Raw genomic sequence first — 16,013 nt, 5'->3', positions numbered from 1 at the left:
ATGTTTTTTCTGCCACCGCATCACATTAATTAATATTTTAAAGTTAAATAATAATTCCGTCGCCGTGATGTCGCTTCCTGGGAAGAAATTATCCGGAGCAGAGAATAAGAAAAGAAAAATTGAGGAAGCTGCCAAATTTAGTTAAAATTGACAAGTTTTTCGCGATTACTCAGGTGCCGTCCGTTCCAGCAGAATTTCCATCCTCAGTATTACCAGCAGATCCTGTTCAATGTTCCAGTTTCCAAAACCGTAAGAATTATTATTTTTAATTATTATCTCACGGATTTTTTAATCCAATTGCATCTTTTTGATTCAACTCATGATTGAATAAATTTTTATATAAATTCCAGTTCTGAAATCGGCGTGCCCTTCACGAAGCCAAGAGGATAAGCAATAAGATCTGGAGGAACTACAGACCATAAATTTAGGTAAATTATTTCAATTCAGATACTCGTTAATCAAAAAAATATCCAGGAAATTCAGCGACAAGTTTTATTTTGTAGACCCAGGACTCTGGCCACAAAACATTAATCAGAAGCAGAGAGATTGCTTGGTTGTACACGGTCCGCGGAGGCCAACACCAAATTACCAATTTCCAGTAACTGACGGACGACGGTTTACGGAACAACACTTCAAGAAGAAATTAGCGAATGGAGAATGGATGGAAAGACGTTGGCTTCAATATTCTGAAGACTTGGACGCCGTATTTTGTGTTGTCTGTAAATTGTTTGACAGTTCAGCAAAAAAGATTTCCTTGAAGGACGGGGGCTGCCAAGACTGGAAGCACATTTCGGAGCTGCATGAGACATCTCATCATCACAGAAAATCATGCCTCAGTTGGTGCGACACCAAGCAAAATCTAAAGTCGGCGGCCGGCGTGGATTCGCAAATACAATCCCAAATACACGAAGAAACAACTCGATGGAGGGAGATTCTTCGAAGAATAATTGAAGTGGTCAAGTTCTTGGCGTCAAGAAATTTGGCATTTCAAGGATCATCGGAAAAATTGCGAACACCAGGAAATGGAAATTTTCTAGGATCGTTGGAACTCGTTGCAAAATTTGATCCAGTTCTACAGGGTCATTTGGATTATGCAAGTGGACCTCAACGAAATGCCCATTATTTAAGCCATCAGTCTCAATATTTTTCCATTATTCTTGATTGTACCCTGATATTTCACACCAAGAACAAATGTCAGTGATATTACGCTACGTCTCAATTTTGAGAGATGAAACAAAAATTTGTGAAAGCTTCCTTGGATTTCTTCCTGTAGAAGACAAAACGGGGCTGGGGCTAACGGAAAAAATTGTACTGTACTTGCAAGACCATTCTCTGAAGTTAGAAGACGTCCGCGGTCAATCTTACGACAACGGCAGTAATATGAAAGGCAAAATTCAAGGAGTTCAGAGAAGAATATTGGACAAAAATCAGTGGCGCAATTAGCACCTAAGCAAGGTAGGCAGAAACTAAGGGCCCCGCGTCAGCGGGGGCCCCGGACAGTTGGTATTTTATAAAAACATTAGATATTTTAAAATATTAAATTTGTTGGTTTGACCAAACAAAATAAAATCATGAAACATGAAACACATAAATATTGTATGGGGCACAAAGAACTTAACCTGAAGCGGGAATCATGTTTGAGTTATTATCAGATTGCTTCCCTTTTTGTTATTGTCCTTGGCCCAAACTTGTGAAAAATATTTCTTCGAATTACCATAAAATGAAAAGGTCATATCAGAGCGGGTTTAAAAAACGAAAGTCGACCGGCGACAAGAAAAAGAAAGACGCTGAGTTTGTTAGAGATATTGACATGCGGAATCATTTTGACATCAAATCTTCGGAACCAGTTTCAACAAATTCTATTGCTGATGGTAAATATATATATTTCAATAATATAAATATAGTTCAATTTTACTGTATGTGTCGGGGATAATAAACAAATCAATTCATATTCTTAGTTCTAAGAATTTGTGGACTCAATATTTCTTAGCGTTTTTTGACTGCATAAATCTGCATAAACCTTAACTAGTTTTTTAAATTGCAGAGATTGTACAGGATGGGAAATCCGATAAGAACGATGATCCCATACTAGAGAGTGAAGTACTTTCTGAATATCCGGCCATCTCTGAGAATTTATCATTACAAGAAGATAATGGTATTTTTACAGCGCTTATTGGGATAACAAAAATTTATTGCAAAAATTTCGACTGGTTTCATATATTGCAGAAACTGAACCGTATGAACAATACGGTGATAATGGTGACCACAAAATACAAGAAAATACGATACCAACTAAGCAACTAGCGGATTGGGACACTTTATCGTCAATGGAAATTAATGGTACTAATAAAATTTGTTGGCTATCTTTAAAATTTGTAGATAGGCTATTTAAGTACTTTTAATTTATTCTAATTTAGGCCAGCTCGACTTAACACTTAAGAATCCTACAGATAAAGCAATTTTTAAAATTTTTAATATTTCAATTGACTTAAAGAGAGCTATTTCTTTATATGGAGGATGTCAACCATGTGGTCCATTCAAGAAAGGGGATGATGGGAGGCACTTTTCTGAAAATTATTACAGCAAAATTATCAATGGAGAGAAAATTAAACTAGATTGGCTAGCATTCTCAATTGTGGACGATGTAGTTTATTGTGAAACTTGTTGGCTATTTGCCGACAGATCAAACCCTTTGTTCAAAATGAATTGGATTGACGGAATAATTCCAGACAAGAATGTTTGTGGAAAAATTCAGTCCCATGAAATTTGTCAAAGCCACATTCTAGCAATAATTTCAAAAAATCAATTTCTTATAAATCCGTTAGAATTGAGTTTACTCAAACAAATGCAAGTTGAAGAGAATTTCTGGTGCTCTGCTTTACGCCGGATTTTTAATATCATCTTGACAATTTCTTCCGCAAATATGGCGCTTCGTGGACATCGAGACTCCATTGTCGATTCTAAACATACTGGAAATTTCTTCAGAATTGTTAAGTTACTCAGCAAGTTTGACGAAACATTAAAAACTTTAATAAATGATGACTCCAAGAAGATAAAATACTTAAGTTCTTCTATTCAAAACGAAATTATCAACTTACTAGGGAACTTTTTAAGACAGTCATTAATATCAGAAACTATTCGGAACAAATTTTATTCAATTATTCTTGACTCAACACAGGATGTATCAAGAGTAGAACAAGTGAGTCTAACTTTAAGGTACGTGGACATAAACTACGAACAAAAAACTAAAAATAAGGGAAACATTTCTGGGATTTTACGAAATAAATGGACAAGACGCCAAATCCTACGAGAAATTTCTCCGTAGTATTACCGCAGACATAGGGCTGCCTTTTCAAAATTGTCGGGGTCAAGGTTACGATGGTGCAAGCGTAATGAGAGGTGCTTATTCCGGTCTACAGCAACGAATTTTAGTAACCAGTCCTTTAGCTCATTAGGTTCATTGTGCGGCACAAAATAACAATTTAACCTTATGTGAGGCTGCAAATTCATCGCCGAAAATCAAAGTGTTTTTCGAGACCGTGCAGAAAGTATATACTTACTTCGCCTTAAGCGGACCGCGCTGGAGGTCGCTTGGTATGATCAAAGATGGATGCAAACAATCGATTAAAAAACTGTCCAACGCGGTGGGAAGCAAGGCACAGGTCAATATTTTCACTTCTAACAAAATTTGAAACTGTGATGAAAGAACTCGTAAGAATTGAATTAACATGTACTAAACGGGATGAACGGTGTGAGGCTGCCTCTATTAAGAAGATGATGGATAAGTTCGAGTTCATAATTTCGTTGGTATTCTGGGAGCGGATTTTGCAAGTGTCCAATATATTTTCAAAAACGGTACATTCAGCAACCTGTGATCTAAATGTAGCTTGCAAGTTGCTTGAGACATCAATTCAAGATACTTGTACAATTAAGCAAAATTATCAATCAGTTTACCATGCTGCAATCGTTCTGGCTAAACGTTTTGGTACCAGTACTGAATTCGAGAAAAGAAGAACACTTTTCCGTAAACAACATTTTGATGAGCTTGCTCTCGACAAAAACTTGGAATCATCTTATGAGAAGCTGGTTTTTATTCCTGTTTGCGAAATAGTGATTAAGAGTTTAAAGAAACGATTTGCTGGGATGCGTTCGATATCAGAAAAATTTGCATTCTTAAACCCACTTATTTTGTTTGACGAAGAACAAGAAGATTTTATTATCCGATCAGCAAAGGATTTCGTAATCGCTTAATCGTAATGACGATGTGACCGTTGACTTGGAAAGACTGTTGCGTTGCTTTATTTCGTGTTTTCACAAGGAAAAGGACAAGTTTAAAAATATTGCATCACTTGGAGAGAAAATTTTGCAACTGGGATTGGTCGTCTCTTTTCCTGAAATTTTGACTGCTGTAAGAATCTTTCTTACTATTCCTGTTACCGTTGCATCCGCAGAGAGATCATTCTCAAAATTGAAACTGATCAAAAATTACGTGGAACCATGTCACAAGATCGATTGTCAAATATTGCAATTTTAAATATTGAGCAAGAAAGACATTCCAACCTTGACATTGAAGAATTGATTTCAAAATTTGCAGCAAGTAAAACTAGGAGAGTGTTAATTGTATAAGAATCTATTATGAATATTTAATGCTGTGAAGGAAAGTTATGTAAAGGCATATACCAGTGTTTCTTTTTAGGCGCCTAAAATTATTTTTATGCATGCATAATGCATAAAAATGCATAAAAATGCCTAAAAATGCATTAAATAAATGCCTAAAAATGCATATAAGTGCATAAAATTAAATATTAGGTACAATATGACTTTAAAAACTCTAAAAGTCATTATGAATCTTATTTTATTCGTACAAGTGTCGAGCTGCCCAAACCACTGTAGCAAGATGAAACTTAAAACTCAAAGTTGCAAAAAATTAAATATTTTTACACCTATATATTTATAGATCTTCTTGATTTACACCTAAATATTTTTGTCCTTTTCCTTGTGAAAACACGAAATAAAGCAACGCAACAGTCTTTCCAAGTCAACGGTCACATCGTCATTACGATTAAGCGATTACGAAATCCTTTGCTGATCGGATAATAAAATCTTCTTGTTCTTCGTCAAACAAAATAAGTGGGTTTAAGAATATTGATGAAGAAATTTCGGGAAATAGCACAAAATTGTTTTAATGAATCAAATATGTCGAAAAAAATGTAAAATTGCTGCTTTACGTACATTTTTATATTTTTGTGCACTTTTATGCACTTTTGTGCACTTTTCCGGATTTTTGGTGGGTGTTTTTAAACGTTTTAAAACACTTTTATGCACTAATTTTATGCAGGTGTTTTTTAACAGCAGAAACACTGGACATATACGTTGTAGGGTTTGAATTTTTAAATCTTATAGCTTTATGTAGTTGATACTCTGTGTTATTATATTTTGTATGAAAATATGGAATAAAATACGTAAAAAACATTTCAAGAATGCCTATAAAATATTTAAAACCTGCCTAAGGGCCCCCAAATTATAGTTGCGCCACTGACAAAAATCCTAGAGCATTTTTTGTTGCATGCACCTCACATTCTTTAAATCTTGTTGTTTGTGACGTCGCTAAATCGTGTGTCGAAGCTATTAGTTTTTTTGGGGTGGTCCAAAAATTGTACACTTTTGGATCTGGCTCAAGTAATCGTTGGGATATTTTCAAAAACATGTGAAATTGTTTACATTAAAATCACACTCTTCCACCAGATGGGAATCTAGGATCGACAGTGTTAAGGCGCTCCGTTTCCAAATTTCAGAAGTACGTGACGCATTGGAAGAAATTGCGAGTTCAAAAAATTTTGATGCCGACACACGTTTCGAGGCAACAAACCTTATAACCCAAATCGAAAAATATGAGTTCCTTTTAATGCTGGCCATTTGGTACGACATCTTAAGCCATGTTAATATTGTGAGTCAAGCTACCCAAGCAAATTGATGTTTCTGCTGCAATAAAGTTACTGGAAAATACAGAAGCGTATTTCAAGAACTTCAGAGATATCGGGTTTGAGTCTTCAAAAAAAACTGCAGGAGAACTGGGAATTCAACTGGATTTACACGAGACAAAGATGACTTTCAAGGAAAAGAGGGTAAGGACAAAGAAGCGCCACTTTGATGACGATGACGATATGGGCAACCCTGTGCCAGAATCAGCCGAGGTTGGTTGGAAAAAAATTGTTTCGAGAAATTAGTGGATATTTCGTTAGATTCAATGCAGGAAAGGTTCAATATGATGAAGAATAATTTGCAAAATTTTCAAGTCCTCTACGATACTAAATTCAGACAGGACATTTCTAAGGATATTTTAGTGCGTCATTGTAAGGACATTGAAATCATTCTCACAGACCAAGAGGATTCCGATATTAGTGGGTCACAACTTTTTGAAGAATTCGTTTTACTGCAAGATTCATTCCCTCTTGAATTCAACAAATCTCCCATCAATTTACTGGAATTTCTAGTTAAATCAGATTTATATGAAACGTTTCCAAATTTGCTCATTGTCCTTCGAATAATTCTCACTTTCCAGTTACGGTTGCTTCGTGTGAGAGAAGTTTTTCCAAGTTGAAACTAATCAAAAATTATTTTGAGATGAACAATGAGCCAGGACCGACTTAGCGGATTGGCTATCTTGTCGATTGAAAATGACATCGCCCAACAAATTCGGACTTTTCGGATGTCATTGGAGACTTTGCAACACGCAAATCCCGAAGAATTAACATATAATTTTTTCATATTGTCAGGTAATATGCTTTAAGATTATTATTTAAGATATATTAAGATTATATGGTTATTATTACTGATAAATAATCCATTTTTTTTTGTTTATTTCCATTTATCAAATGTTAATAATAAATTAAACGCTAGTATTGTTAATAGCAATTTGTTATTTCATGTTACCGATAAAATCCAATTTATTAAATCAAACAAAAATCTGCATACCTATTGTTTATAACAAAATTATTCCATACTGACGCCATGGAATAACTATCGCAAAAAATTAACCTTTCTGAATTGTTTAAGGGCTAATGTCAGGGTTTTTAAAATCACATCACAGAGCTTAAAATCACATCACAGAGCTTAAAATCACATCACAGAGCTTAAAATCACATCACAGAGCTTATAATCACATCACACTTTGATTTTTGTGATTTAAATGATTTGTGATTTTATTGGGGCTAATCGGAACAACCCTTTGAATTTTGACATTTCCTAACAAACAAACATATATCTCGTCATCATCCTTAGCATTTTCATGCGTAATACGACCATTTTTGAAGAACTTTCGAAATTACATAAGCTACACATGCTAAAACTAAAAGTTTTCAAAAATGGACGTATTACGCATGAAAATGCTCAGAATGATGACGAGTTCACGAATATGTTTATTGCAAAAGACTTACAACTGTATCATTAATACACAAAAACGCGAGCGCCGAAGGCGCGAACGGATAGGGGCGCCGACCTATATTTTGCCCAGGTAAAAAATTGTGCTGGCACGGGGCCTGTTAATTATTATGTGTGATGCTTAATTAGTGTTAATCGACGTTAATTAATGCAGCGAGTGACACAAATCTATATCTGTTTCTTTTTTACAAATATATACTAAATGTGGCCTCTGTGACCATTTTCTCGTTTGGGTGTATAATAAAAACTTGTTGCGTTTCTTCTCCATCATCTAAATACTGACGAAGGGTAGACAATGGGGGGCAGTGTTGCATATTTCCCGTCCAAAACTATTTTTCCCAGGACAGGTGGGAAAAAGTGGGAAAAAGTAGTTTTTACCTTCCAAAAGTGGGAAAAACGTGGCCCATGTATTTAGTTATGAAGAAAGCTAATTTCTTTTAAAATCAATATTTTTGAAATCCGTCTTCATATTCGTGATCTCCATGAAATTCTGAGCATTTTGACATACGACATGAACATTTTTCATGAAAGTTGTAAAAATTACAATTTTTCCATTTGAACAATGTTAGTTTCAAGATTATTCAATTTAAACCGTATTACCCACTTATCTTCTCAGAATTTCATGGAGAACACGAATATGTAGTTAGATTTTCAAAATATTGGTTTTTAAAGAAGTTGTTTCAAGCCGCCCAAAAATGGAATTTTTCCCATTTTTCCCATTTCCCACTGATTTTGGTGGGTGGGAAAAAGTGTCCTTTTCCCACTTTTTCCAACTGTCCGGTAAAAAGTGGTTTATACCACTTGCAACACTGATGGGGGGTCGCCTGTAAATTTTAAGATTATGCATAATTCTGAAATATACGAAAATAGTTACAATAACGATATTCCGTTAAAGCAAGAATATGAATCTCAATGAAATAAAAATTTGTTTAAGAAATCACCCCCTCCAATACTAAAATCATTAATTATTATTATTATTATTATTATTATTACACCACTTTTATCGTCCACCAAGCTGGTGCTTACACAAATCGTTGAATCTACATGCAGAAAAGTATGGTTTATGTTTTCCAAGCTAATAATAATCTTATCTCGTATTTCCCTTCAAAATTTTCTTCTTCTTTTTGATTACAAAAATGTAATCAAAAATTAAAATCTCCTTCAATTTCGTCAATTTCTCCCTAAAATTTAGCAATTTCTTCTTCTTCTGCACTTGAAACGCAGTTCGTAAAATTTTGGCTTTCAAACAGAGTGCCAAATGCTTTTGCGACGGTAAATATTAATGAAAAATGAAATAAAGCTATGTAGAGATAAGTACAGATCTGTTGAAAAGTGTGCAGTGGAGCGGTGACCTGGGTGGACAATGAGCGAGCGAGAAACACAGGCAAGAGAAATGGCGCCTTCATGTGCGTTCGTGACCTCTTGGGGTCAACTTTTCTCGACACCTACTGACCATTTGCCGATAGTTCCATGAATAATTCTCGTTTTCAGAACATTTGTGATCGAATGACGCCAATTTTGTCAAAATTGGCGTCGATAGCCTCGGGACCTTCCATTGTAAGTACTTACTTCCAATCAGTTTTTTTTCTGACGGTAAAATTCTCTTTTACTAATAAAATTAAATTTCGAGAAAGTAAACCTTTAAAATTATTTTTCTTTTAAATAATAGGATTGGAGAAGATTTTTACCTCTATAAAAATATAAAATTGTATAGCGGAATTGTAATAAATGTGTTGTCTACATTATTGTCCCGAAGCCCTAGACTTCTTACGAAACTTCAGTGTTTTTTATAATCTCATTCAATATGGTCAGCTAATTATGTTTCCATCTTGGTCAGTAAAACAGGAATATTGCGGTCAGTGTTGCATATTTCCCGTCCAAAACACTTTTTCCCAGGACAGTGGGGAAAAGTGGTTTAAACCACCCCTTTTGCCCACTGGGCAATTGGACAAAACGGATCGCCACCTAGCGGTATGCAGGCGCGCCATCTAGCGTAATCTACATAAGAACTACGTTTTGCCCACTTTTTTCCATTCCCCATTGATTTTGGTGGGTGGGAAAAAGTGTCTTTTTCCCACTTTTTCCCACTGTCTGGCAAAAAGTGGTTTAAACCACTTGCAACCCTGATTGCGGTGCTTGCTGCTCCTCTGAAATGGGGATGTTATTATCTTGAGCTGCTGATTAATAAAAACATCTGGAAAAAACTGGGAGTTTTATTTAATACATTAATCATGCTAAATTTTGTCGACTACTCCCATTCAAAATAAGTGTCGCATAACTGGGTTATCGAGTTTCAAGAAAAAAACAGAAAATATAAGCTTACAAGGAAACTAATATGGAAACATTCAGTTACTATTATACCAAAATGGCCCTTGATTTATCATATTTGCAAGAATTTGATATTCATTATTATTCCGAGCAAATATTTGTGGTCAATTTCGCTTCCTTGAGGAGTAAATGTTGGAGCAGGTATATTGAAATTGACGAGATACATAAATAAATATTAAACCATACGTTTTAACTTGGCAAATTAGGATTGTCATTTTTAATTCTGACTAAAATCTATGTATGATGATAACGAACTACTTTCGTAGAGGGCAGGCATATTAAATATTATACGATCGATGAAAAGGAATTGGTTTGTTTATCATCGATTTAAATTGTAATACAGCCTACATATTTACGAGTAAAAGCATAAAAGCAGTTTTAAACTTCTACCCTTATAACAAATCATACTGATTCTTATAGAGTTTTTAACTTTATTATTCAGATTTTTATTAAACTCGAATACATAAATAAATATCTGAGACCCATGGCGTGCTTTACTTCGGATTGATTTACATAGAAGATTTAACGAGAAGGTATTGTGATGATTGGATTGTCGGATAATTACCCAATAAAATTGGGAACATTATTCCAATCTGGGAACCATTCAGGTTTTAATATTTATTCTTTGATATTAAAAAAAAACGATTAATTTAAAGCGAATATCTCCAAGTGAATGGAAAATTTGGGGAAAGTCGCCATAGTCTAGTTACCAGTTACTGTGCAAAAACAGTATTTGCTATCTGCCTACATTCTCCAAATATTATTCGCAGTTTTAAACATGCACGAGCTATTTAATTCGTGATACACGTGATGTACACCAAATACTTCTTCAGAATTCTATACTACTGTTTCTACATTCCCAACCTGATGGGTGCCCAGCCAGTGCACGTTTCTCCAAAAACTGGTCTATTTTATACGCTGCCAAAATCTAGGCGGCGACTGCTATGTTCAATGCTAATCTTTATCAGCGTTGCGTCGGTTTTCATATTGCGGACAGGCGAAATCTGGTGGTACAAGGGGGGAAATAGACACCCGTACTTTCACGTGTGTTACGCCCTCTCATTCGTGGCGGTGATGGAATTAACGACGATAATTCAAATGTTCTGGACGAATAGGGAAGTTGCCGTCGTCCTGAATCAGATGACTCGTTATTGTATCAGATTTGAAAGTAAGGGTCATATAATGATTAGGCGTGCTGGGAATGATTTAAAGAAATTTTGATAATTTTTTTAGAAATTTGGACGATATCCGGATACAATCCTATGGATTTGAGATCCCTACCACTGGCTGGAATAGTGCTGGATATTTGCTGTATTTTGCTGACAGTATCATGCAATTCACTATTTTGGACAAATACCGCTTACTACCTGTCTTTCCCGGATACACCGATATTTCATATAACATTACTGCCAATTAAGTGGCAAAATTGGTATCCGATACATGTAATTCATGTCTTATACCTTACCTACTACACAACAATTGTGTACGAATCGTTGCTTTCAAATGCGAGTATTGCGATTATTTTTGCAAGTAAGTAGGTTTTTAAAAAATGTAAACTTTGCATATGTTTTTAGTAGTGAGTTCTTTTGCTTTGCACAATGTATTTTTCAAGATATGGCGCTTGCACGTATGAACTCCTGAGTAAAATATCTGAAGCCAAAATTATATGCTAAAATATTACAGCTTCTGGCTACACAATGTTGGTTTCTGGATTTTATGTAAAAGCGAGGGCTGACAAACCTTATAAGACGTACCGATCACTTCGACAACCTTACAACTTGATACATGAGTATATCTGCTTGCAGATAATATTCAAGCAGGTCATGTCAATATATGGATTCTGGTTGCTTGCCATGCACTCGTTCATGGGGCAATTTGCATTATTTTGCAATTATTCTGTTATCAAGTATTGGGACCAATTAAATCCTTTAACCAGGGTAAGAAGTGACGAATTGTTAAATTAATTTAGAATCCAGGCGGGGGATTTAAATGTTTAAATCGAATTTTTGAATTCCTTATCTCAGATACTTCTCATAGTCTGGAGCGCGGTAGTTCAAATCCCGTGGATATCATTCCTCCACGTGTCCGGGAACTTTTTCCAATTGTCACAGAGAACTTTGAAATCTTGGAAAGAAATTAAATGTAGAAATACATTGGAAAGGAAATATCTGTCCAAATCGAGAAAGGCATGTCGACCATTGAAAGTGGGGGCTGACGGTGTGTTCACAATTAACCGATTGACTGTGTTGAAGTTTATTAGAGGAATTATAAAGGGAACTTTCAGAGCGATGATGACTATTGGGAGGAAATGAATTGTTTAATGTGCATGTGCTACCCTCGTAAAATAATCCACCAAATAAAAATTATACAATGATATTTATTAATGATTGAGTTAACCTGGTAGAACATGATAAATTGGTAATATGCGGTCATCGCTATATATAATTAACTTATATATTTACCCATTTCTGTCTGTCTGTCTGGAGAACGCATCCCTTCTATGTTAAGCTTAGCAGCATTAGTTGGATAGGACGAGGGGATCATTCACAAACTACGTCGCTTACCTTCGGGATCGTTCAAAATTTACATAGATTATTCTTATGAGGACAATAGGACACTGACCGTGACGGGAGAGTGACCGTGATTAGTTAGGTCAAGCCTGGTCGACTCGAACGCCTGATTGGATTGATTTGTTTCCTTGACCCAGGACGATATAGTCCAATCGACCCTCACCAGATTTGGTGTATCGACGCTTTGATCTTAATCAAATCATGCCAACCTAAGTGCATGATTGATTTGATTTGATTTGATCGCAATCAAATCAAGGGCAACCTTAATCAGACTGGGTGCATGATTGATTTGATTTGATCGCAATAAAATCAAGGGCAACCGTAATCAGACTGGGTGCATGATTGATTTGATTTGATCGCAATAAAATCAAGGGCAACCGTAATCAGACTGGGTGCATGATTGATTTGATTTGATTTGATCGCAATCAAATCAAAGGCAACCTCATCTGACTGGGTGCATGATTGATTTGATTTGAGTTGATCGCAATCAAATCAAGGGCAACCTTTATCAGATTTGGGGCGTGGTTGATTTGATTGCATGCAAATAAATCATTTATAAATTATACCAGTATTAACCCTTATTGTTATTATAAGTAGAATAGGTAATATGCGCAGAATACGCAGAATATGCAGAATTTTCTAAGTAGGTAGAGATTACGTAATAGAGGCAACATCTACTTGGGTATTTGATTTTGTTGTGTATAGTTGTGGTAACATTTTCATCATTCCTTGCTCTCCATATGAGCTCTTCTGTTTAGAGAGGGTATGTTAAGTGATTTCCAATATTAAAAAATATACTACTAAATTTTCATAAAATAAATGAGATATATTTTGCAAACGAAGATGGACCATTGTGAAGATCCAAGAGATCGAAAACGTCGACTGGCGAAAGAAAGAAAACAAAGATGGGAAGCAAGACAAAGTCAGGAAACACTTGACCGAATTCGAGAAGAAAAGCGAGCAAAGCGAAGATTACAGAGAAAGGTCAGGAGTTTCTGTCAGGAGTTTCTGTCAGGAAACGTCAGGAGTTTCTGTAGAAACTCCTGACGAAGTAGCAGTACGCCGTGAAGAAGATTCTCAGGCTCATCGACTTAGACGTCAATTCGAGACCCCTGAACAGTCAACAACACGACGTGAAGTAGATTCTCAGGCCCACCAGATAAGTCGTCAAATGGAGACACTTGAAGAAACAGAACGTCGACACCAATCAGACTATATAGGTACTTAAAAGATTGAACTTTTTTAACCTCTTGATTTATGGCGTATAGGAATTTAGCGTAGTTAAACTGAAATTGCTGTGATTTAGGTATTATTCTACTCTGGCAAATAAGAGTCAAAGGATACAAGTTGAAGCCATAACAAGCAATTACGACGAAAGTAGTCTCGAAGAACATTCTTGCGGAGGAATGATCAGTGTGTGTCAATTTTGTGGATCCCGGAATTTTGCATCCGAGCGGCCAATTGACGGAAAGTTTACTTCGTGCTGTCGCAAGGGAAGGGTGAAGTTGCCAAAGCTAATGAGCGAAAGTGGAATTGAGTTAATTTATCCAGATTTTCTACGAACCCTACTATCGGACATTGATAATCCTAATTGTTCCAATTTTCGTGAACTAATCCGTTCCTACAATAGTGCAGTGTCTTTCGCATCTATGGGTGCCAAAATTATGGATGTGCCTGGTAGAGGTCCCTATGTTTTCAAAGTTCACGGACAAACATACCATAGAACTTCACACATTGAACCCATTGATGATTCAACCCCTCAGTTCGCACAACTTTACGTGTTTGATAGTACCCACAAACATCCGCCAAAACCACCCAGCCAACGAAAGCTGTGACCCTATCATCTTGGATCAAATTGATCGTCTATTTAGACAGCACAATATTATTGCAAGAAGTTATCATATGATGCGAGAGATTGAAGCTGAGGAAAGTCGTCAAGCAATTCAACGAGGAGATGACATCCCTGTGGTCATTATGGCATTTAGAAGAGATAGGCGGCTGGACCAAAGGGTATACAACGAACCAAGATCAAACGAAGTTGCCATGGTTTTTGTGAATGATGACGGAGAACCACCCTTCGAGCGTGACATCAGAATTTACCCCCGGAATCCACAAGAACCTGATCAACCTTTTATCAACATCAATATCCTCAGCCCAAATCTGGACCCAATGACGTATGCAATTTTGTTTCTGTATGGAGAGCCGGGTTGGCAACCACGGTGGGAGTGTGAATCATATGACGGGGCGCACCGGAATCCAGCAAGAAACAATGTTAGCATGCTTCAATATAAGGCTGCCCTGACTGCTATTCGTGGAGAATTTAACCCTATTATGAGTGCAGGGAAATTGACTCAACAGTGGTTAGTTGATTCGTACCTCCAAGTGGAAGCCAATAACCTTAATTTTGCCAGATTTCAACAAAACAAACTGCGGGCGGAATTGTACCAAGGATTAGTCGATCATATTGCCAATTTAGCAAACAACGCTAACGTGCCCGCTGGAGTTGCAACCATCCTGCCATCAAGTTTTGAAGGATCACCAAGAAATATGGCAGAGAGATGCAAGGACGCTATGGCGATTTTTGCAAAATGGGGAGCTCATGATCTCTTTATAACTTTTACGGCAAATCCAACTTGGCCTGAGATAGTAGAAAACTTGAATTCGTGGGAACAAGTATCTGATCGTCCGGATTTGGTTGCTAGAATTTTCAAAATCAAGTTAAAAGCCTTACTGGATGATGTTACAGTCCATGGAATCTTTGGGAAATCTATTGCACATGCATATACAATAGAGTTTCAGAAACGTGGACTCCCCCATGCTCATATTTTGGTGACATTACAATCCGAAGCAAAGTTCACCTGCGGGGAGCATATTGACCAATTTGTACGAGCAGAGATTCCAGATCCAATAGAAAATCCTCGGCTTCATCAGATCGTTAGCAGGTGTATGTTACATGGACCTTGCGGCAATCTAAAACCTAATGCCTCTTGCATGGAAGACGGAGAATGTAAGAAAAAGTTTCCCAAAGACTTCAACGATGTAACTAAGTCAAACAACAAAGGCTACCCCACCTACCGTCGTCGGAGGGGGATAACAGTTCAGGTCAGGGGATCTACAATGGACAACAGATATGTAGTATCCTATAGCCCATATTTGCTTCTAAAATACAATGCCCACATCAATGTTGAAGTTTGTACGTCGCTGCTGGCCGTCAAACATATTTACAAATACATTTACAAAGGATTTGACTGTGCGTGCATAAGAATAACTTCGGACGGTCAGCAACAACTACAGTACAACGAAATTGACAATTATATAAACGGTCGCTACCTTAGTGCACCAGAAGCAATATGGAGACTGTTGGAGTTTAAAATGCACGACCGATCCCATGCTGTTATGAAACTGCCATTTCATCTTCCAAACCAACAAAGAATACAATTTGAAGAAGGTCGAGAAGAGGAGGCGCTGATGGCTGCTGAAGCTGGCCGGACAAAATTGGAATCTTGGTTTCATCTTAATTCTACAGATCATGATGCCCAACAGTATTTGTATACCGAAATTCCTCACCACTACGTATACGTGAAAGGAAATTGGGAAAAACGACAACGTTTTGCTATATCTGCTGTTTTTGCAATCCGGCTAAGCCTTTGGACTTATGGAGCAAGTTTATAGTTG

At 36.6% G+C, this 16,013-nt stretch overlaps 1 protein-coding gene across 1 annotated transcript; it reads left to right on the top strand.

Moving 5' to 3' along the window:
- The first annotated feature begins 14,027 nt into the window (after positions 1-14,027).
- Positions 14,028-16,010, top strand: LOC110850450. Its single transcript, XM_022097880.1, has one exon. The coding sequence runs from the start codon at positions 14,028-14,030 to the stop codon at positions 16,008-16,010; it is 1,983 nt and encodes a 660-aa protein (XP_021953572.1).
- The last annotated feature ends 3 nt before the right edge of the window (positions 16,011-16,013 follow it).

The sequence above is a fragment of the Folsomia candida genome, unplaced genomic scaffold (assembly GCF_002217175.1).
Source record: "Folsomia candida strain VU population unplaced genomic scaffold, ASM221717v1 Fcan01_Sc005, whole genome shotgun sequence".
Lineage (NCBI taxonomy): Eukaryota > Metazoa > Arthropoda > Collembola > Entomobryomorpha > Isotomidae > Folsomia > Folsomia candida.
Note: the sequence above shows the minus strand (reverse complement) of the source record. Positions and strands in the feature narration are given on the sequence as shown.